General features: G+C 30.1%; 1 protein-coding gene across 2 annotated transcripts in view; it reads right to left on the bottom strand.

Annotated features, from left to right (window-relative positions):
* LOC103570362 (retinal homeobox protein Rx1) overlaps positions 1 to 23,312 on the bottom strand; it is a 104,323-nt gene extending 81,011 nt beyond the window's left edge. For both annotated transcript variants that reach the window (XM_014439827.2, XM_014439828.2), the window contains exon 1: positions 23,035 to 23,312. In XM_014439827.2, coding sequence (XP_014295313.1) covers positions 23,035 to 23,218 — 184 coding nt within the window. In that variant the 5' untranslated portion in view covers positions 23,219 to 23,312. The remainder of the gene's footprint in view (positions 1 to 23,034) is intronic.
* Positions 23,313 to 24,087: the final 775 nt, after the last annotated feature.

The raw sequence follows: 24,087 nt of genomic DNA, 5'->3' as shown, positions 1-24,087 counted from the left end.
CAATATTTTTTTTCCGTGTACATGTAAATAATGCTTAAAAAGGCGGATGTGACATTTAGTGCGCATGCGCAAAAGAAAATTTTTCATATCATGGACCGAGAATAGGCTGATGATCATATTTCATTGTTATGAATATAGTTGGGTGACCGATGGTGTGCCAGCCATAGGCAGATAATAGAACACCGACGCTCGACCGAGCATTGGTAGATAAAATTGAAAAATAAATTAATTTTTTATTGACATTTTTAATGAATTTCGGGGTCGAGAACTGTCAAAGATGGAACATTGGAATTTCAACCACAAAACAGTACTCAGTCATGTAACTGTAGGCCTTTATCAAAAATCTAAAAATTAACCTGAAACATGAAGTATAAAAAGGAAAAAAAAAAGCTTTTTTTTCCCAGCTTCGACATTCTGTATACATAATAAAAATATAAGTTCCCGTTAGAAAGATACTAAAGCAAAAAACCATCGAAACAACATTTTTCATTAACTTGAAAACTTTGAATTGCCACCATTTCCCAAATACTGAACCAATCATTTAAATTTTTGATCTTAATCATTATAATTTCCTGAATAATCAGTATTCAAAATTTTATAATCATCCGTCGAATACTTTCAAAGGTATTATAATGATAAGTTAATGACCTTTTCACCATAACGCAAGAGTGAATTATGAAACTTCGAACCCTTATTGAAACTGGAAAAATTATTGTAAAACGAGATATAAAAATGCAAAATATAGCTTATTTTATCAGCTATCAAGTTTTCTTTTCTATAGTAAAGATAGAGATGTCCGTTAAAAAGTTACTCATGAAAATGCCAAAAAAGTCGCATTTTTCGTTATTTTTAGAATTTCAAATGTCCACCATTTCTAAACTAATTGACGAATATTGCTCATCTTCGAACTTAACCGAGCTAATCGTTCATAGAATAGTGTGCCAAGTTTCATTAAGACCCATTAAAAAATATGGCCGCTATCGTCGCAACATGGCGCGTTATATTACATATATATATATATATATATATATATATATATGGGTCATTCCATGTCAAATCGACTAATGGTTGGAATTGACCCCTTTTGATTTGGACGAATTGTGGTCAAAAGTTTTCTACTACCATATAACGCAATTCTGCCAAAGGAAAAAATATTGAAAATTTTTCTTCAAAAGTTATGCAAAATCCAAAATTTTGCGATTTTTCCAGTTTTTATTCTTTCAATATCTCAAAATCTATGATAGTGACATTAACGATCCAAAGCTTTTTTTAAAACGGATACTTGAAGCTATGAAAAAAAAATATTCCAAAAAAATATTTTGAAAAATGACTAATTCGTCGAATTTTAAATTCTTGAAATTCGTCAAAAATTACGATCGATATAAAATTTTTGGCTCAATTTTCTTTGTATAACATCTTGTACTTATTTTAAAAGATTCTGAAATTTTCAGAACTGTGTTTTTTGTTGTTTCAAAAACATGAATTTTTGAATTTTATTAAAAAATTTTTTTTTTTTCCTGATTTTTTAGTAAGTAAAATTAAGCAATTACGTAATTGAGTAAATTTCAGCAGTAAAAATTTCACTTATTGTCATAATAATGTGAAAAAGACCATCATTGACGGTTATATTCTTATTTATTTGATAGATGTCAAGAAAGAAGAATATAACTGTCACTTATGGTCTTTTTTTATATTATTATATGAAATATAATAATTATATTTGATAAAATATCAAATAAATTAGGATATAACCGTCAGCAATGGTCTTTTTCCACATTATTATGTCAATAAGCGAAATTTTTACTGCTGAAATTCACAAAATTAATCGATTTCTCAACTTGACTTAACTAAAAATAAAAAATAAAAAAAAGTTATTTAATAAAGTTCGAAAATTCATATTTTTTAATAATCGAAAAATACAATCGATAGATATCAAATAAATAAGAATATAACCGTCAATGATGGTCTTTTTCACATTATGACAATAAGTGAAATTTTTACTGCTGAAATTTACTCAATTACGTAATTGCTTAATTTTACTTACTAAAAAATCAGGAAAAAAAAAAATTTTTTTAATAAAATTCAAAAATTCATATTTTTGCAAAAACAAAAAAAAAAGTTCTGAAAATTTCAGAATCTTTTCAAAATAAGTACAAGGTGTTATACAAAAAAAACTGAGCCAAAAATTTTATGTCGATCGTAATTTTTGACGAATTCCAAGAATTGAAAATTCGACAAATTAGTCATTTTTCAAAATGTTTTTTTTGGAATATTTTTTTTTCATAGCCTCAAGTATCCCTTTCAAAAAAAACTTTGGATCGTTATTGTAACTATCATAGTGTTCGAGATATTGAAAGAATAAAGTTGAAAAACTGGAAAAACCATTGGTCGATTTGACATGGAATAACCCATATACATATATTAGGGTACGTCACTTCGGAGCAACATTTTTAACTTCCCGCTAAGAAAATTGCAAATTTTCAAAAATTGGAGAAGTTATTGGTTTCAGTCCGATTTTCGTAAATCCAATTTCCAAGAGATCTTGACGTTTTGAGGTTCTAGAAAGCTATTCGGACTGATTTCACGATGATGTCCTAGTGTATGTATGTATGTACGTACGTACGTATGTAAATATCTACAACTTTTGAACGGATGAACCGATTTTGATTGTCAAGGTGTCATTCGACGCGGCTTGCGAAAATCTTAAAGCTGAAAAAAATTAAGCTTGATCGGTAGGGTTCATTCAGAGATATTCCAAAAATAAACTTTTTTCAAAAATGTTTTTTTCCGGATAACTTTTTATGTTCTTCATGGATCGATTCCAAAATCAACTGGGTTCTGAAGCTTTATAAGCCGAGTCGAATGCCACCTCAACTATCAAAATCGGTTAATTCTTTCAAGAGAAACCGTTGTCGAAAGAATTGAAAAAAAAAATTTTTTTTAGTATTTTGGAAATTTCTCAAAAACGACTCGATAAATCAATTTCAAAATCTGATCAGTCAAAAAGGCATACAAACGTGTTTTCGAGCTCGAAAATGTATCTACGACAATTTTTCGAGCTCAAGGAGCTCGAAATCGGCGGGAAGTTTTGGGGCTTGCCCGCAGGGTCAACCGACAGACCGATTTTTTTTTTTAAGTGCATGTGGAAAAAACCATAGTTCAACACAAAAAAAAAATTTTCGCGCAAGAAAAAAAATTCTATGTCGATTACAGACCTAGCTCATTAAAAAATTCGATTTTCCTATTTAAATAACACGGTGTAACAGGGTATTTTTTCAACCTTGCTAAATTTGGCCCCTTAATTAATAGGTCTTAATTAGGGCGCCACTGGAAGCTAAACCTCGGTCTTCCAGAACCGGAGATGTAATTCTGAAATCAGGGTCGTCGAATTTTACAAGAGTGAGGAAGGATGAGGACTTAAATTTACTACACAATATTTTAATTAATATAATTAACAATTTTATTTATCACAAAACAATTTTACCCACCGGGTTTTGTTTCACTTATAATTATTTTATCAACTAACGAAGTCCACCGGACTTTATTACACTGATTAATTAGTCCCCTGGACTTTATGAATTAAAATATTTAATTGGCCACTGGCCTGATCCCCTCGATCTTTTAATAAAACTGTCCCCTGGACTTTATTAACGTAAATTTGGCCCCCGGCCTGATCCCCTGGATCTATATGAAATTGAGTCCCCTGGTCTTATACAATTTTGGCAACCTGCCTGATCCCCTGGATCTATTTAAAACTGAGTCCTCTGGACTTATGCAATTTTGGCAACTTGTCAGATCCCCTGGATCTAATTATTTCAAAATAATTAATTAAAAATTCCCCTGGAATCATTTTATATCGCACACACACGTTTTATTTTATCAATCTACTGTCCACTGGACTTAACTCACACACACACACACACACAATTTAAATTTTCCTAATTACAAATTCCGATTTTAAGAGTTAATTTTAGTGACTATTAATTTTTCCTTTGTTTATAATCATTTACTTTAATTCATAAAATTTCCCAGTATTTAATATTTTTTCCATCAAATGATAGATTTCACTGACTCGAGCGACCGATGCTATCTCTCTCTACTTCACGCGTCTCAGTCTATCTCTCTCTATTTCGTGTCTTTCTTTCTTCGCATTCAATTTAAATTTCTTTTAACAATTTACGGACATCAACTTATTACTCAAATTTAATTAATTAAAATCTCAATCGTTATCCCGATTTTCACAGCACTTGATTTTCAGTCTTGTAAATCTTATCTTATTAAATACCGATTAATTTATTATATTACAATGACTAAATAACTATTGTAATTTCTGGCCTCCTGCGGAGAAATTTCACTCCTTAATTTACAATTAATGATTCATAAGTTCTGGCCTCGCTGCCGAGAATTCTTTGATCAACCACGTGGTTAATTATTATTTTATTTCTTTACAATAAATTCTGGCTTCCCCCGCCGAGAATTTATTCTATCGGAGACGCTGGTTTACTAATACTTTCGATGGATTCATACTCGATATTAATTAGTTTATTAATTCTGGCTTACCTGCCGAGAATTGATTTACGCACAGCAGTACGATGTTAACACTCAACTTTGCACCTGTTCACCGGATGATACCATTGGTGTCTATCTAGCTTCCCTTGGTCTTTCCTTGGTTTCCGGTCTTCTGGATAAAGCTCACGGCAGATGGACGTCCGTTAGGCTTGTCGGCTCGACCGACTCTCTGCGATTTTTGCTGCGGTCCTGTGGTTATATATTTTTAGCTCGGCCATTTTTGGCAACTTCCGGAAAATGGCCTCCCCACTTAATTAATTTTGGGACAGAAGTCCGAGCTTCTTCAATTAGCGCACCCGGCGACAAGTCGAAAAACTCTAATGGGTACTTATTTAGGGTTTCAGCTCGGGTAACTGACCAGCCGTGGAAAATCACGATTTTCCTTGATGATAAATTAAATTTTACACCGTTACAACGGGAAAATTTTTTTTTTTTTTAGCTTTAATTATTTTTAACTTGTTTAAAAATAGTTTTTGTTACTTTAATCGAATTTTAAAGGGTCTTCTGTAACTTAAAATGATAAATGAATATATTCATAGGAAAGCTGAGAATTTTTTCTACAAAAAACTTTCATGTGCTCATTTTTTTTAAAACAATTTTTCCTTCAAAAAAATTAGTGAAAAACTTAATAACAAAACTTTTAAATAATTTAAAAAAATCATAACTTTGAAACAGTTGCATACTAAGGGCTCAAATTTTCAGAGAACTTTTTTTTTTGGATGTATAGAACAGCTCCACAAAGTTTAAACCAAATCGATGAGGGCCACCCGTTAAAAATAACTTTATTTGGTGGAATGATCCATATATTAACAAACAAAAAATATTTTCATAAACGAAATTAAGTATATACATCTTTGGATCTCTCTCGTTTGCTTTTACTTTTCTGTAGTATAATAATTTTGGTAGCTATATAATTATAATAATTATCAAGATTATATTTTATCCACAATGAAATGATATGATGTTATATTTTTAAATTAAATATCATAAGTAAAGTGTAATCGAGAAAATTGACTATTATAGATATTCCAAAATGTTAATTTTCTTAATTCTACCATAATTGCAGTTACAGGGAAGATTTATGTAGTGAGGACAAATTACCGGGATCTCGTTAACTGCACAATTAACCTTCTCTCATCGTGCATCGTATCGAATTGTGGGGTTATAAACAGCTACCGAGTAGAGGTTATATAGCATCCTATGGTTCACTTCCCAAAGCCACGTTAGTTAACCAACAAGCTAATAATTTAACCTTCCATGGCGATGTTGATAGACGCTTGAGTGTCTGATAATTATCAGCAAAATAGTCAATAATGTGGCATAATACTCCTAGTATCAATAGTTACAGTACACAGTAATATATGCATATTAATTGCTGTAATATTTACATTACGTGCTATATTCATTGTAATTTAATTAATCAATTTTCGATAAAATATTTTCTCATTAAATTATTCATTAGATGTAAATCCCATTAATTCCAATGTTTTATTAAATTCCTTTGACTGTTATATGTCTAATATATTTAACAATTTGTGAAATAATTTAGATAACATCAAAGAAATATTTCCCTTTATGACTTGGTTTTTTTTCTTTTTCAAGGCTATACATTATGATATATACAGTGAGCGTGAAGAAAGAGAAACGAAAGATTGTATCAACGGTAGTATGTGAAGGGGGTCTTAGTTGAGTTCTCTAGCTACTTAAGAGATTGACACGTGGAGATAACGTAATGGACGAACACTTAGGACCACAGTCTCCTCTACTGAAATACTCTTGTCGAAGCGAATCCAATGGGTCAACACACTGATTCTTGATTTACAAATTCGGAACGCCTTTAAATTTATCGTGATTTTTTTTCGTCTTAATCGAGTTATACGTCAATAAAGGACACGCGTAACTTTTGAAAAAATTTGTGTCTTACAGATAGTGCTTTTTAATACTTGATAATAAATTTATAAAGGATTTTTTTTATCACTCCGAAGAATGCATCATATTTAAAAAAATCTGGGCGTCGGTTGGCCCTGCGGGCCAGCCCCAAAACTTCCCGCTGTTTTCGAGCTCAAGGAACTTGAAAACATTAGTACGGATGTATTTTCGAGCTCGAAAATGCTATTACATGCGGTTGTTTTTTATGATCTTTTCAAGCTCTAACGTTTTACGTAACGTAAGTTACGTTTTATGCTAAAGTTTGAAAATTTAAGAATCGAAAATCATTAAAAAAGGAGCGGTTTTTAAAATTTAATTCCCGATTATGTTCAATAAAATCAGTGTATTGAGGCAAAAATCAATGTCAGGGATCAAAATCAAAATTTAAATAAATTTTGACTTATGTCAGAAACAATAAAATATGAAATATCGCGAAAAATTGCGTTTTTTCCAATTTTTTGTTGATAATATGATTTAAACTAAAAAACAAGTTAGATGACATTATATGATGATAAAGAAAATCATAAAGAGGAAGAGTTGGTATGATTTTACACATAGACACATTTTAGTACATCATGTTATGATTTATCTGGAAAAAATAACATAGAATGTTATTTTTTTAACTTTTCAACGCTGATATCTTTTGAACTAATTAACCGATTTTGACATTTGAGGTGAAAATAGACGCGCTTTATTGAATTCTAGAGCTGATTAGAATGTGAAAGCGATCGATTCAGCCGTCTTAAAGATATTTGGAAAAACCCGTTCGTTACCATTTCTTTCTCCAACGATATCTTATGAACAAATTAACCGATTAAGATGGCAAAGGCAGCAATCGACGCGTTTTATCAAATTCTAGAGCTGATTAGATTTTAAAGTCGATCGTTCAAGTTACTTCTGAGAAATCACTAAAAAACTAAAAAAATTTTTTTTTTTTTTCGAAATTCGCAAATATTTTTGAGTCAACTTGATCAAATGATCTGAAACTTTCAGGAAAGTTGATGGCCAACAAGCTCCTTCAATTGCCGCCTTAAACATCCAAATCGATTCATTAGTTAAAAAGTTATAGACCATTCACACACACACACACACACACACACACACACACACACACACACGTCGACATCTGATGAAAACTCGATTTTCAAAAATCGGAGAAAAACAATAACTTCCCGAAATTTTTGAAAATCGTCGATTTTCTTAGCGGGAAGTTAAAAATCAAAGTCAACATTAAAACGCGATGAAATGTAATTTCAAAAATTGACATAACTTTACAAATTTCTTTACTTTGAAGATACCTTAAATATTTATTAATATTCTTATTTTATTTATCAGTTATAAATTAGACTTTGTATTGTCAATTAACGTGTATAGCAAATTTGAATACTTTACAAAACCTATATATAGAAGAAGAGTTTTACAGCGCCTAGACTTAAGATTTTTGAAATGAGGGTGTATATGGAGTATATTGTACACGAAACGTATTCTATAAGGAGACAAAAAAAACTATCTTCTCTAATTCCACACAGGTATTTTTTTAATATTGACATAAGAAATCTCGCTATGTTAACGTCGGAATTATTATTATGCTACACGGAAAGAAAATTCCACTAAAATTAAGGATGTTAACATCGTAATCAAGGACATCGTGGACTAGGGTAAGTGTGGGTATTACCGCGATTGTATTACTGTGGATTTTTTTCATTATATTATAAATGAATGACACATATTTTTTGTAATTTAAATAAAATCCAACAATGAATTGAATATTTCAAGAATGAAATCAACAACCGCAACAATCCGGTATAAAATGTAACTATTATAGTTTTTTATAAACTATTGAAAACCGATTGATCGTTTTAAGAGAAAATATCAATTTCTTGCAGTTAGTGTGCAACTGTAGGTTCAAATAAAATGTGTTTTTTTATTAATTAATCCTGACTAGAATTATTTCCTGATTTGCCTGAAGTACCATAAGGACCTTGTCAGGTTAATAGAAGGTTTGCCTTTTTAAGGCAAACCTGACAAGTTCCTTATCAAAACCTCATCGAGATATCCTTATTCAAAAAAAAGTCATTTGCCATCGGGTCAACCTGTCGAATTCCTTATCAGGACCTCCTCAAGATATCCTTATTCCAAAAAAAGTTATTTGCCACAGGGTCAACCTGACGAGTTCCTCATCAGGATGTCGTTCGGAAATCCTTATTTAAAAAAAAGTCATTCACCATCTGGTCAACCCGACGAGTTCCTGATCAGGGCCTCGTCAGGATATCCTTATTCCAATAAAAGTTATTTGCCATCAAGTGGACCTGTCGAGTTTCTTATCAGGACCTCGTCAGCAAATTTTTATTAAAAAAAAAGTTATTCGCTGTCGGGTCAACCTGACAAGCTGTTTGTCAGGACCTCATCAGGATATCCTAATTCAAAAAAATGTTCTGATAACGTTTGAAGCATCATAAGTAATAAACGAAATACTTTAGAAAAGTAAAATAGCTGTAAATGTAAAAAAATCAAGATCATAAAGTAAAGTTTATTAGTCAAGCTTTTAAGTACTTTTCACAGAAATTGTCTATGAATATTAGTTTTAAAATTATGTGAACTTGAAAGTGGATAGAAACTATATTTTTCGAAAAATCGGGGAAATTTCAAACAGCCATAAGTTCTCAACCAATCTTGAGCCCTTCTCAATTTCCTACAAGGGAAATTATATTATGCGTTAACCGATTTTAAAGTTCGAGGCATTTTTCGATTCAGTTTTTCAGCCTTCAACTCACAAAAATATTTGGAATCAATCAGTTCAGCGATTTTCAATTTATTAGAAAAAAACACTTTTCTAAAATTTTTCTCGGCAACGATAGCCCGTGAAGAAACGTTCCGATGTCAAAGGTTAAGATAGCATTCGACGGGTTTTATTAAGATTTAAAGCTAATCAAATTTAAAAGTCGATCAACTTGATCTTTTCAAAGATATTCGGGAAAAAACGCTTTTTACCATTTTTTGTTTCAATGAAATTTCTCGAACCAATTAACCAGTTGAAAAGGTTCTTGTGGCAATTGGTGCGGCTTACTGAGTTTCAGAGCTGTTTAGAATTGAAAATCGATCGATCCAATTTTTTTGATATTACGAAAAACCGTTTTTCACCATTCCGTTCTACAACGATATCTCTTGAATAAATTACCCGATTGAGATGATTCTTGCGGCAATCTACGCGCTTCATTGAGTTCTAGAGCTGACTTGATTCTGAAATTGATTGATCAGGTTTTTTTTTAAGAAATAAAAAAAAAAAGAACGATTTTTTTTCCGTATTTTTTCAGGAAATTTACAGGAAAGTTGATAGCTAACAAGCTCTTTTGACTGCCGCAAGAACTATCCAAATCGGTTAATTAGCTAAACAGTTATAGAGCGTTCACAAACATACACACACATAGTCAGAATAACTTTCTAGGACATCAAAACGTCGACATCTGGTGAAAATTCAATTTTTAATAATCGGAGTGAAAACACTAACTTCCCGAATTTTTCGAGAATCTTCGATTTTCTTCGCGAAACGTTAAAAAAAAGTACACACTGAGAAAAAATTTATCTTCGAACAATTAAATTGGTTTTGTTAAATTCTGTTAAACGATAATTTATTTGGGACAACTAAATTTTATTACGTTAACATAATCTATTTTGTCATTGTTAACAAATGATTTAATACTCTATTTGATTGACCTTAATATTTCTCTCTCTAAGATAATAAATTCATTTCGTAAAGTTAAGAAAATATTTATTTAAGGGCGTTCCCACCGAGCAGTCTTGCTCAACTTTAAAGACAATTCTCCCTATGTTAAGTACTATTAATAAAATCAAAACCAGTTAAGGTACGGTACATTTTTTCACTTACTCTCACATGCGCAGAAGTCCAAAAATATTCTCATTGCATCGATTTTCCGATCTAGCAACGTGGTTTTCTTTTCTCTGTTTATATTTATGTGAAGACGCGTGTTGTAGAATTTAAATGTTTTGAAAAATTTTTAGAGGTTACTTTTATATTAGTGATTGTAAATAAATACTTATTAAAAAAAAAATGGGTGCTAATATAATCAAAACCTTAGCAAGTATGTCAGGCTAAAAACAAAAAAAAATCAAGAAGAAATTCATGAAACAGCTCAACGTGAAATTCTAGATTTCAAACTTCCCGCCCAGTGTAACGTTGCGAAGTCGCTATATCTCACGGTTCAAGCAACGACAGAAAATTCAAAAACTGTTAAGAGTAGCTAACTTCTAGCATTTTTTACAACAAAATAAATACTGCTTGTTTTTCTTATTTTCACAGAAATATATTCGTCATATCTTCTATTAATGATTTTTAGTTTCTTCAAACAATCGTAAGAAAATTTCTATTTTGAAAACATGAGATTAACAAAAATGTCTAATATTCAATGAAAAAAAAACGAAATTTTTTCACTGATTGTAAAACGAGATATTAACAATCAAAATGTGCATAATTAACATGCTGAAAACCTACCAAGTATAAGAAAAACATGTAGTTTCCTGAATATCTTGGAAACGGTTCTTACCATTTTTTTAAAAAACTTATCCAATGTTAAATGAAAAAATTAGAAATTTTTAAAAAAAAACTCTGAATTCCTTGACCGATTTGTTTAAAAAATATTGATTTTTAAAATATAAATAATTTTAAAATACTTGACGTGTGGTGGGGCACAGCAATCACAACTCGGCAACGTTGCAGTCGTCATACTTAATCCGCGGAAATTCAAATGTCACTTAGCTAGATTAATTTTGGAGCATGAAAGTATTGGAGGTCAAAAAATTTTTGGAAAATTTTTCGAAATAATTTTCATGAATGTTAAACATGTATTCAATGATTTTAAACAAACAAAAAAATTGTTTTTTGATATTAACTTATATTAATGATAGCTCGGCTGCCCAATTCCAAAACACAGTAAGTGACAAATTTTTCAAAATCGATTTTTTAGTCTTTTTAGTTCCAATGGAGTTTTGTGAACATGATTCTATACATATTTCAAAAATTTTATTTATGTCAGTTACTGTGTTTTGAAATTGGTCAGCCGAGTTTTTCTAATAGTTTTAGAATTATTAAAAATTATGATATTAAAAGTAGCACACATCGAACAATTTTTTTCTTTTTAATTGCGATTTTCTTGTAAGTTAAAAAAAAAATTATGAAAATATGCATAAAAATTTGTGATTGTCAATAATAACAAACTACATGTATACTAAACTCACACTATCTAAAGATTGCTACCTATACGTTTAATCTATAGACTACTCAATATAAATATTTGCAGCTTCGCCACATTTATTGTACTCATCAAGGTGATTGTATTAGTGTGTATCTGTATATTTAAAACTAAAATGTATTGGATACAGTCTCTCACAAAAATAAAATATTCTCGCATTGAGTATCTCTAACTTTTTGTAGTTACGATAACGCTATACTTTTGGCTACGAATGTCGTGAGTGAACTACCTTAAGATCCATATAAACGATTTGAATAAACAGTCAAGTCACGAGAGCGCCTCTTGCGGAGAACGCAGTTACTATTTATAAATTAAGATGTAACATCGTACTTTTTATAACTTCCATCGTATTATAACAGAGGCAGCACTATAATATTTACTTTATTAAAAAGTAAATAGAAATATTGAATATACGAATAAATATAGTTTTTAAAGTGTAATTTTTTTTTTTATTTTTTTTTTTACGGTGTTAAATTGTAATTTTTTAAGTAATTTTTAATTCTAAAAGTCTTTGTTAAAATTACGATGTTAAATAGTAAAAAATACAACCCACATAGTAAATTTTGAAATAAGACATTTCAAAAGTGACGTTAATAAAAGTCTAGTCTACGATTACGATGTTAACATCGTAAATTGTGGTAGAATTTTCTTTTCGTGTATGTATATTCAAAATTTCAGGAAGATTATAAGAAAAGTGATTTCGGTGGAAACGTTCTTAATAAATATATATTTAAACCTAATGATTATTGATTTAAAAAGTTATGGTGGTAGGCAGCAACAGCGGGAGTAGTTCGGTGCTCGCCACTAGATCGCGCCCACCATTTGTAGTGTCCCTGGTAAGAAAATAATTTCAGAATTATTATATTCCCAAATTGAAGCATTTATGGGACGGGTTATTCGCTGTAAATTAGCAGAGTGACGATAACCCACTTTTGATTGTAATATACACTGTAAAAAATAAGGTCCTGACATCAAACTCCCTATCACTGAAAAAAAAAACTTTTCCCAAGTATAAATACTCCATTTAAAACATATTTACTCAGTACTATACAACCAAATAATATTCTTAATCATAGTAAATATGTACTTCAACCGAGTAATATTTTCTTGATTTAAGAATTTCGATACTTATTTTAAGAAAATATAGTTGATTGGAGTACATTTTTACTAAAATTAAACAAATATTTACTCGGTACGATACAACCATTTATATACTTGAGAACAGTTTTTTTTTTCTCAGTGTGAGTTTGACAAATTTCCTCTTCGGTGAAGCCAAATTCGTTTGAACCAACGAAAACTAGTTTGTCTCAAGAAAATCATTTTTATTGAATGAAAATCTCTACTCGATTATGAGAAATTGCTTAAGCGTTTATATTAAAGTTTTTAAGTTTGGCCATAATTAAGCTAACATTTGATTAAATAGTACAATATATTTTAATTAAAGTTTGGATGTACTTGACTTAAAAATAAAAACTTGTTGAAGTGAACTTTAAAATTTTTAGAAATTTAACTGAAACTCTTTGAACCGTTTGGTTTGACAACTTTACATATTTCATTGAAACAAAAATAGTTTCCTATAATACCGAACGTGTCGTGTCAACCGACGAGTTTCTTGGGGAGAGAATCCGATGAAGTTGGAGGGATAATCTCACGCACTCACATTAAAACTGAAAAATATTCGATAAGAATATAAATGCATTCGTTACAAAATATCGAAGTACATTTGAATGAAAGTCTTTGTATTATCGATTCGATAAAAAAATCTATTTATAAAACCAGTCACATATTTTTTTCGATTAGATTAATGTATAAGCAATTGATTGTATGTATCCATTCAATATGAAAACAAAGTACTAGAAGCACAACTAAACTAAAACTTTCCCACTGGTTCCGTAGCATAGCGGCAAAGCGCCTAACTCTCGCGCGTAGGGTGCTGGGTTCGAATCCTCCGGATACCCATATTAAAATTATTTAATTTTTCACTAAAAATTGTGACTATGTCAGGATGATTTCTAGAGTGTAATAGATATAATATAATGTAATTGTCTCAATACTGAATAACAAAAAAAAAACAATAATAATTAAAATAAAATAAAATTAAAAATAAATAAATACATAAGAAAAATAAATTTTTTTTTTAATTAATTATTAATGAAATAGTTAAAGGCAATATTCACTTGATTCAGATTACTGTTTTTTTTGGATCAATCAATACAGCAATTTTAAATAACTCGATTTTTTATTGAATCAATTGCAAAGGCAGTTTCTATGGACCTTAAAAAGTATTACTTTTAACACTAAGATTCATTTGCTTTAATAAAATTTAGACTTAACTGAAAATTCATACCTTCAATCACCTTACACTTTACTTTAAGTGAAATTTTTAATTATTTTATATTAAACAAAAATCATTATTGTATCGATAGCATTAATGACTTGAACTAATTTCTATTTTTTTTAAAGGAAAAAAATTACTGAGTTACATCAAATACTATAGAGTTAGTTCAAACGAATCGATACCTTTCCTCAAGAAACTCTCAGTTGGAGCAAAATATACTGTCAAACGTAGAGAGCGGTAGACTCAATCGCTTGACGCGCTTGGCTGTATCCAAACGCACGGAGTACTTCAGCCAAACGAATCTGGTTTGACGTCAGGAATCTTTTTTTACAGTGTAGGGGTATCCTGTATTATGCTATGACATCACCCAGGAAGGAATCACCAACGGTATCAATTGGCCGAGTCTTGGGCCAGTTGTAATCTTCCAAGCCTTGGAAATGACCATGGGGCCAGACCTGGTCCAAGCTTAGACCCTATGGTTTAATTTTAGTCAAGCCAAGCCTTGGCATCTGACCATTGGCCAATGCCTCAGCCTCGATTAACTTTTTATTTAATATTAAAATTAGCAACTTTACATGTATCTATATATATGTATATAAAGAAGACCAGGGTACAACGGTCCATCAAGTATACGATTAATATCAAGAGTTAAAAATTTCTAAAAAGTAAAATTATTTTATGTACAATAATTTTTATTTGATTAGTTATTGCTATGTACAAATCTTTAGTTAACATAAATGTTAAAGTTCAATAAACAATATAGTAGTGCTACTTGATCTTACTCTTAATTTATTCATTTATATCAAATCATAAAATTACAAATATATATATATACATATATCTATATATATATGTCATTACTCATCAGACAATTTTAAGTTCATTAAATAAAACTACATTTCACCTCATCTTTACGTTGTAATATTTCTGAATTAAATTGTATTTAAATAATTGACAAGCAAAAAATCATGATTATCTAAACATCAGATTTAGCACAGTGGATAGCGTCCCGGCCTAGTAATCAGAAGGATCTCAGTTCGAACCCCGGTAGCACCCAAATAATTTTATTCGTTATTTTCTATTAATTCAGTAATTAGTTAATTACACTCCAACGTAATGTCGATAAAAGTGTGATCAAACTGTTTTTTAATTATGTTTATTAATTTAAATGACAATATTATAGATTGAGCATTGGGTGAGCCTTAGATTTTTTGCTCCCCGAGGTTTGGCCGACGCTTGATTTTTTGTTTCCCAAGCCTTGGCCAAGGCTCAATTTTTCGTTTCCCAAGGCTCGGCCGAGGCTTGATATTTTATTTCCCAAGGCTTGAACCATGGCTCGCCCAATGGTCAGCCAAGGCTCGACTCAAGCCTTGCGCTAAGCCGGGGAGCATTGGCTGACGACGGGCCAAGGCTTGGTCCAAGCTTTGGCCAATGGTTCCTTCCAACCAGGGTAATGTTTAATATTAATGTTTCCCAGAACAATTTTTGTGATAGTACAAGAAAAAGTACGTGCCAAGGAAATAAATTATTTTTTTAAATATGATAAATCATTTTAAATATAATATTTAATTCTTATTAATAACTCATTCTCTGAGCTTCACTAATATATTTCATTGTGACTACTTTTTTTTGGTTCCTTTTTGGCTATCGTCCTGATAGAGCCACGTGCCACCATTGTGACTACTTTATAAGCTCTACAGGTAATCAATTTGATTTTATGCTTGCTACTTAGCACGTAATTATCTTTACTAAATATTTTTTAGTTTCTAATAATTTGTTTTGTTGGTGGATTATCAAATATTTAGTTAAAACAACTAAATATATGATTGGCAATGGACAATCAAATCATTTTGTTGTCATAACTAAAATTTAGTTGTTAGAAGAAAATTTTTTTCTCAGTGTATGTATAGCATGAGAAAGTGCCGTCTTGAATCAAGTCGATAGTGTCTTAAACCAAGAGAATGCTATTTTTCGGACAAGAATATCGCGCTATTGTTAAAAGAATAAAATAATTTAGTTTAAAATGTTATATGATTATATTATATTATAGATTATATTAAAAAATTTATTATCAAAGAATAAATTTCCATTCACTGAGATTAAAATATCCATACAAAGTTTGAAAACCGGCCCTTGGATGGCCCATCGCCGGTCGAAGTATGATAATTAACGGCCGGTCATTGACAATTTCTAATGGCCCATGAACGGCTGAATATTCAAATGATAACCCCAGCCCATTAATGGCGCTCGATTATCGGCCGATTAATGACAGCCGGCAATCAGCCAAGCATGCAAATGAATGTAATTTAAAAAGAGTTTTTTTTTATTAACCTAATAGAATTTATGATCATTAACATTTAAATTATTTAAGTGGGGTAAATGATGTGAAAAAAACTCGGTGAAAATTCTGCTGGGCTCTGGGCGCGAACTGCCGTCCTTCTGATTACTGGGTCCGAATGATGGCTACTGGACGAAACTGCTTATGTTGAACTGACACTTTTGAATAATCTAGATATTTATTTTAGTACAACAACTCGATTTTATAAAACATAAAGAGCAATTTAATTAATATTTTCGATTATTTAAAAATAAATAAAAATAAGAATTTCGTACTATTTTATTATAATTACATAATTTTTTAAAATAAAACTTATTAAATTAAATTGATTATTTATCAAGAACCCAGTTGAATTATCTTGCTCTACCACCATTATTAAAAATGACATGTATTATAAAAATGTATGTATTATTTTTTTATTCAATTAATTTTTATAAGTAAAGTTATAAAATTGCGGTTGTTGGTTGCAAATAATAACGAACTAAAAAATATTTTAATTGTTAGGTGTAAATAACTTTAATCGGAAAATTAAAATATATTGTTGATTAAAAATTAATTTAAATCCAAAAAAAAAATAATTATTAGTTGAAGAAAATTATAATAATAAATTATTATATAATATTTGTATAATTAATAATTGATTAGTAGATTTTTTTATTTGACAAAGTCATGGACCACTGATTCACTAACAGTATCCCAACGTTGCGAAACGATAATCGGCCAGTCATATGTAGCCATTAATTGGCCAGCCATCGGCAGTGTTGTTTAAAATATTAAACGGCTGCTGGTAATTAACCATGCTTGGGCCATTACTAATTGCCAATGCTTGGCCGAGTGACGGCAGTCAGACATCGGCCGATCTACGGCATTTTTTCCATGAACGGCGACTTTGTATGGGTACTTGAAGAAGATTTTTTTTGTTATTGAAACAACTTAACAATTTTGAGAAATTGAAAAAATCGAATGAGTCGAAACAAGAATTCCATATCTAAGAAAAATAATTCTTGATTCAGTTAAATTTTTTTTCTACTTATGTATTTATAAATTTATGAGACTTTATTACTCCTTATTATACATGATCGGATGTGATGATATTGAGTAACATACGAAAGTGTGTTCCTCAACAACACACTTCTCACTTTCGAGTAAATTGATGTCTGTGAGCTAATCATATTAAAGTCGACTCGCGGCTTATTAATTGAAGGTTCATTAGCGATCGACTAACAGTAACTATCTACCATCGCTTTATCGCGTGTAATTGCAGAGTTTCCCGCAGGAGGAAAACACCTATCGACATGTTTGTGTACTGTACCCAACTTCCTTTCAAGTAATATTCAACCGTCTATATCATTCAATCTATAATTTTCTTTATACAACATTTCCTTTGCGTTTCAAGCGATCGTATAATTTTTTGCAGCATTCAAAACTAGTATCGAAAGAGATTAAAATTAAAAAAAAATTAAATTGAAGTGTACAAAAAGCATATGCCGTCGAACAGTGAGCGGGACTTGCCGTCATCAAAGACCAAAGAGGATTATATGGAATTTAGTGATTTTTAAAATTTTTTTTTATATATTTCTTTAGTTTTTTTTATTTATTCACAATCTTGCTAAAAGCAACAGCCAATCTTCCAGGAAGGTAATCTTAATAAAAGTGTTTAACAAATTTGATTATTTATTTTTTGTTTTCATCATCGAATATTACTTTAAACAGGTTTAATAAACTATTAGATATAATTAGAGTGTGGCTATAATGCTGATATCAGATACATTTGTGAAAAGGCTCTTAAGCTGTCATCAGCATTATTTATTTATTTATATTTTTTTTTCGGTGTATTCAATATATTTCTTAGATTATCAAAAATAAGACTATCATTTTTATCACAAAAACAAATTTTAGTTTTTTTCTGATAATATTTTCTCTTTTCGAACTTGAGTTATTTTCTTTAACATAAAACATGTGTCCCCAACAAAAATCAAACTGTCACAGACAAACAATCTTTCATGGCATGCGTCTCGATTTCCTTATACAAAATTGAATATATATACCTCTGAATTTCAAAGAATATATCTTTTTCTTCAGAAATTCTTTTCGTTTTTCATGAACTATTACATTTTTTTCGACCTTTACCCATTTTTTCTGTTTGTAAAAATATACATGTATTTATTGAATGTCAAATACAATTTCATCTTGATTTAAAAAATTTAATTATTTTATCATTTAAAAACAAAGAAGTTCTACTTTTAATCAAACTGATAATTGATTCATAATTGTTTTTTTTTTTATTCAGAGTAAATAAATATACTAAAGTGTAAAGAGAGTGAATATAATATAAAGGAAAGAAATAACATAAAGGTACAAGCGACGTTCATTATAATAGTAATCAGCGCTACCGTGCCTCGTTATCGCTGTTGGTTAATAATTTAATTGTTTGGTGGCGTGCGAGCTTTATTGGGATATCTCTAGCGGCATCAGGCTGCCGACGATGTGTCGAGTTTACTCGATTTTCTAACTCTCTTCAGTATATATATATATAAATATATATATATATATATATATATATATATATATATATATATGCATATACATATACAATATGATCGAATATATCAAGCATACGATCAAAACAAAGTATATAAAGCCAATTTAGATCGAAGTCGTACATTAATAAACCACTTACTCCAATACTCACGGCTAGCAGTGCATTGCGATATACACGATAATTGTGCCGATTGATGGTCTTCTATGTATGTTTATATATACTATTACATATATGTTACATACCGTAAATATACTTTATAGAGAGAAAGATAGTGTACATACATATGATGATGTAACTATACATCCTCACCTGGGAGAGTTGATCGAGACGATAATTCACTTAAATCGTTCGCGAGATCGTCGAGATAACGAAGACAATTTAACAAATAAAACGGAAATCAATTTGTCGGGTTATTAAACACACATTGCATCAATTTATGTATTTATTTATCAACATTGTAATAATAGATGATATCTAATTGCCAAATTAAATTTAACCATTTTAATAATGTTTGTATAAATTTATCAACTTATTTGGATTTTACGAAAGATATGTACAAAGTATAGAGTTAATAAATTAATCGATTTCATTGGCACGCCGTACCACCTTCACAACCATGCACGAGTAGAACCTACCGATTTGCTTCCGTTTCGCCACGTGTCCTAGCAACGAAGAGGAAGTTATTCTATTACAAGTGCTCAAGTATTACTGCAGTATGTGTACATAGTGTTTACGTTTTATATATATTTTATTATCCATTATACAAGAAATTTTAATTTAAAATTATAGTGAGAATAAGTAAATTTTTTGTTAACTAAAATCTTGAAATAAAAATATTATTATTTCATCATCGGTAGAGTAGAAAGATATGGAAAAAAGTAGAGAATTTTTTATTTTTATTTAAATTTATAAAAAATTCTATTGAATAAAAAAAATATTTCCTCATTAAATTATAAGTATGGATAATTGGTTAGATTTAATTAATAACAAAACATAATATTATAGTTTGAACGTAAAACAATGGAGAAATTTAAAAATACAATAGCAGTTTAATGAACAGCCGCAATGAATTTAGAGTAAAAGGGTTGAAAGCGATCGGATTAATTTACTTCGAGAAGTTTGATCGCATTATAAGTCGTTGAACACAACGTTGCCTGTCTGCCAGCCAACCAGTTTACCCGCCTGTTATCCTTATTTCATTTGCATTTGTTTTTTTTTAAATGTTTTTCGTTTTTTAGCTTGGGTGCTTGCATCGGGAGTGTGACTTACGGCCGAAAAACAAGGTATTCGCAATATAAACAGGTATGAAATTACACGTAATTGCTCAGTGGCCCTGTGGTACTGTCACGCGATCGGAATTACCCCTAACAAAGAGTTTTAAGAGCGTTGCCTGTACTTTTACCACTTATTCCTCATGGTGCAACCCTAGCTAATCTCGTGGAACTTGTGTTTCATACTATCATCTGCAATACAGACATTATCCCTTCCTAAAATTTTCTTAGGTTTTTATTTTATATTTTTTTTTCTTTTTTTTTCAATATATATATATATATATATATATATATTCACTTATCTATATGTATGTATACTTTTTAGTTAAATTCCTCGAATGCTTCTTGCTACCAATAATTCTCTGCTATCCTAAAAGACTTATCGAGCTAAGTGACGGTGCGTGGTTTTAAGATTATACAGGTCAAGAAAAGAAGGAGAAGCAAATAAGGATGATGATGAAGAAAGAAAAAAGTATAAGGGAGATATAGGGAGAAACGCGATCCATTAGTAGACACGTCAATTCAGCTCTTAAAGTGCGGTCTTGTCTCTTCATTCGTTTTTTTTTATTTTTTTCAATTTTTATTATTTTTTTATAATCCTTATTAGCAAGTATACAGGCCTTTAGCTTCTCTTTTATTCTCGTGCGCGGTATCATAATTAATGATAATTCGATTAGTGAAACAAGATTGGATTCTTGGCTATTCGAACTTATTTTTTTGCATAATTTTATTCTTTAACTCGTGTACTCGCTTATTAGCTTATTAATGTTTAAATTAAAAATTTTATTATTTTATTTTTATTCTGTATTAAATGTATTATAATTTTATATTAAAATACACGCGTTAAAGTAGATTATATGCGTTGATAATTGAGGTGTAAGTGGAAAGAGTAATATAAAATCGTAAAGAATTATGTACTAATCGCATTTTCGTGAGTACAATGAAATATTAATATTTTTATTAGTATCATGTAGTAAAAAAATCGGTCTATCGGTTGACCCTGCGGGCCAGTTCCAAAATTTCCCGCGGTTTTCGAGCTCCTTGAGCTCGAAAACATTGTTGTGAATACATTTTCGAGCTCGAAAATACTTTTGTATATCATTGTTTTTGAAAAAAACCGTTTTTAGCATTTCTTCCTCCCACGATATCTCGCGAACGAATTAATTGATGGTTTTGATGGTTGAGGCGGCAATCGATGCGTTTTATGAAGTTCTAGAGCTGATTAGATTTTGAAGTCGATTGTTCAACTCGTTCCTGAGAAATCACATATTTATATTTATATTGATCGCGGTATAACGTGAGGCCTTATTTAGTTATTAAAGCACTGAATTAAATATGCGTTAATAATTGCTTTCACGTGTAGTTTTATCATTTATTTAAGTGATTAAATTGCAGAAAAAAATAAAAGATGAAATGTAAATAATAATCAATATTTATAAAATTGAAGTAAAATATTTAATGATTTAATTACGGAAAGATAAAAAACGTAAGAATTTTTTTTTTTTTAAACATTAATTTTTCAATCAGTTACATTGAATTTAATAACAAAGTTTTAAATTACGATGTATATAAACGCGTACATATATATATATATATATATATATATATATATATATATATGTGTGTACATGTATAAATATATAATTATAATTAGTTTTAAATGAGTGAAGTAATGATAAAATGACGGTAATTTTTTTTAATGGTCTTGCACGTACTGACGATTCGTTTGTTGAAGGTATATCGCTTTACTCGTATACCTATATAGCACACTGACAACAAATTAGTCGTGTGGTAACAGACGCGGGTTTTACATTAGAGATCACTATTATACGATAGTAACGATTTTCCAATTATACGTTGACATTACCGTGTGTTTAAGTTTACATCACGTGTTTCGTATATATATTGTATGTTTATATATCCTACTATTTTACATTCTTTTTTTCATTAATTAATTCACTTTTAATTTTAAAAAATTACTCTTTGAATTACACTTAATAATTCGATAGAGTAATATATATATACATGTATATATATATATATATATATATATATATATATGTATATATATATATATATATATATATATATATATATATATATATATATATATATAGATTGTTGTTAGAATAAGTAATAATAGCCACCACAAATAACAATGAATGTAATTATTAAATAAATTAGAAAAATTGTATGCCTTAATTGAAAATGAATTATTTACAAGTGGTTGTCCGATTGTTTTAGTCTCGATTCACCGCATACAGCAATCTAGTCTCGCGGTTGGACTCCTAATTCTGATTATCGTCGTGATTAATTGCGTCGCGCGCCCCTTTTGGGTGTGGGTTGAAAGCATACGCGTGTTGTGTAGGAGAGGGTTAGATTGCAGACGAACATTTTAGTCGCCGTCGGACGCTTATTTACTCCCTATACACATTGTATACTGTATGATATACAATACAAAGTATTCGTGTGTATGTAATGCCATGCACTCGCTTAACCAAGCGCTCGGTAATTATATATTTTCAAGCACAATTTTTTTATATACCTTCTTTTATATTATGTTACGTAACCCCTCAAAATTAATTTTCTCATGCAATTATCACGAATTAATTAACTTATAGAAACACGATTTATGAATTATTCATTAATTATTAAAATGATATTTATCAACATTTTAATTAATTTAATATATTTTCAACATGAAAAATTTAGTTTTGTATAAAGAAAAAACAAATTATAATTTTTTTATTTCAAGTAAATAAAAATAAATCATTGAGTACCAGTGCTTTCTTGTGTGTCCCTCGATGTTAGTGAAATTTCTTCACTCTCTTGATGAGTCCTTTTTTGTCCGGCTCGTTTCAAAATATAATCGATGCTATGTCTCGGAATACTCGTTGCAGGCTTTGGTAAAACCATGTCTTGGCTATTTTGCGACGAAGTCTCGATCAGTGGCTGCGACTCCATCGCATCAATCAATCAGTTAACTAATATTTTTTTAATTAAACTAATTCACTAGTAGTACATTAAATCACCAACATATAATTTTTGTACTTTTTAAGATTTTATTTTTTAGCTACATACATTGTTTTGAATAAATTTGATTATTTAAAACTTAACTTAAATGCACATTGTAAAACAAGCATGAAATGACACACATCACATAAAAGAATCTGTCACAAAATATTTTCATATGCCTTAAAACTTTTTTATAATTTTGGTCACACTGTAAATAATTAAAATTTACGTACATTAATTAAAAATTTCTATAAGTAATAACAAATTCCACATTTTTAATAAAAGCTATTTGATTATTAATTAGTAATGCAAAAATTTATTGTGATAACTATTTTCGAAATAATCCATCTATCAAATATTTTTTATATTTTTAGAGCAAACAAATTATGACCCACTTATGATTTATGAATTAAAGATTATTAAATCGTAATTGTGATGATCCGTATGTTGTTTGCGAGCGTGCACTACTAGCCGGTTGATAGCAGAGGTTTCGAGGGGAAAACTAAGAGTATGCCAAGAGCAAAGCCGTACGAGTCGTGTGAATTAAAAAAGAGAGGGAAAACCTGAAAGGCAGTACTGGAATTGTTTGTTAGTAGGCGTATCTGGGTTTAGCCAATGGTGATAGAAGTGAATTAGCTGTCAGCCAATGGCGTAATTTCGCGGCGAACATGGCGAGTCAGTGGTGCTCAATTTCACTCTCTTAAAGGGAGTGTCTGTTATCACTATCTTTGTTAACTACCTCAAAGTTTAGATTTCTCTCTTGCACCAATTGATCCACGAGTCCCGAAGCTCTTTGTACTAAAGGGAGGGGTTAATTT

This window comes from Microplitis demolitor, chromosome 7 (genome assembly GCF_026212275.2).
Source record: "Microplitis demolitor isolate Queensland-Clemson2020A chromosome 7, iyMicDemo2.1a, whole genome shotgun sequence".
Classification (NCBI taxonomy): domain Eukaryota; kingdom Metazoa; phylum Arthropoda; class Insecta; order Hymenoptera; family Braconidae; genus Microplitis; species Microplitis demolitor.
This window is presented reverse-complemented; position numbering and strand designations above follow the sequence as displayed.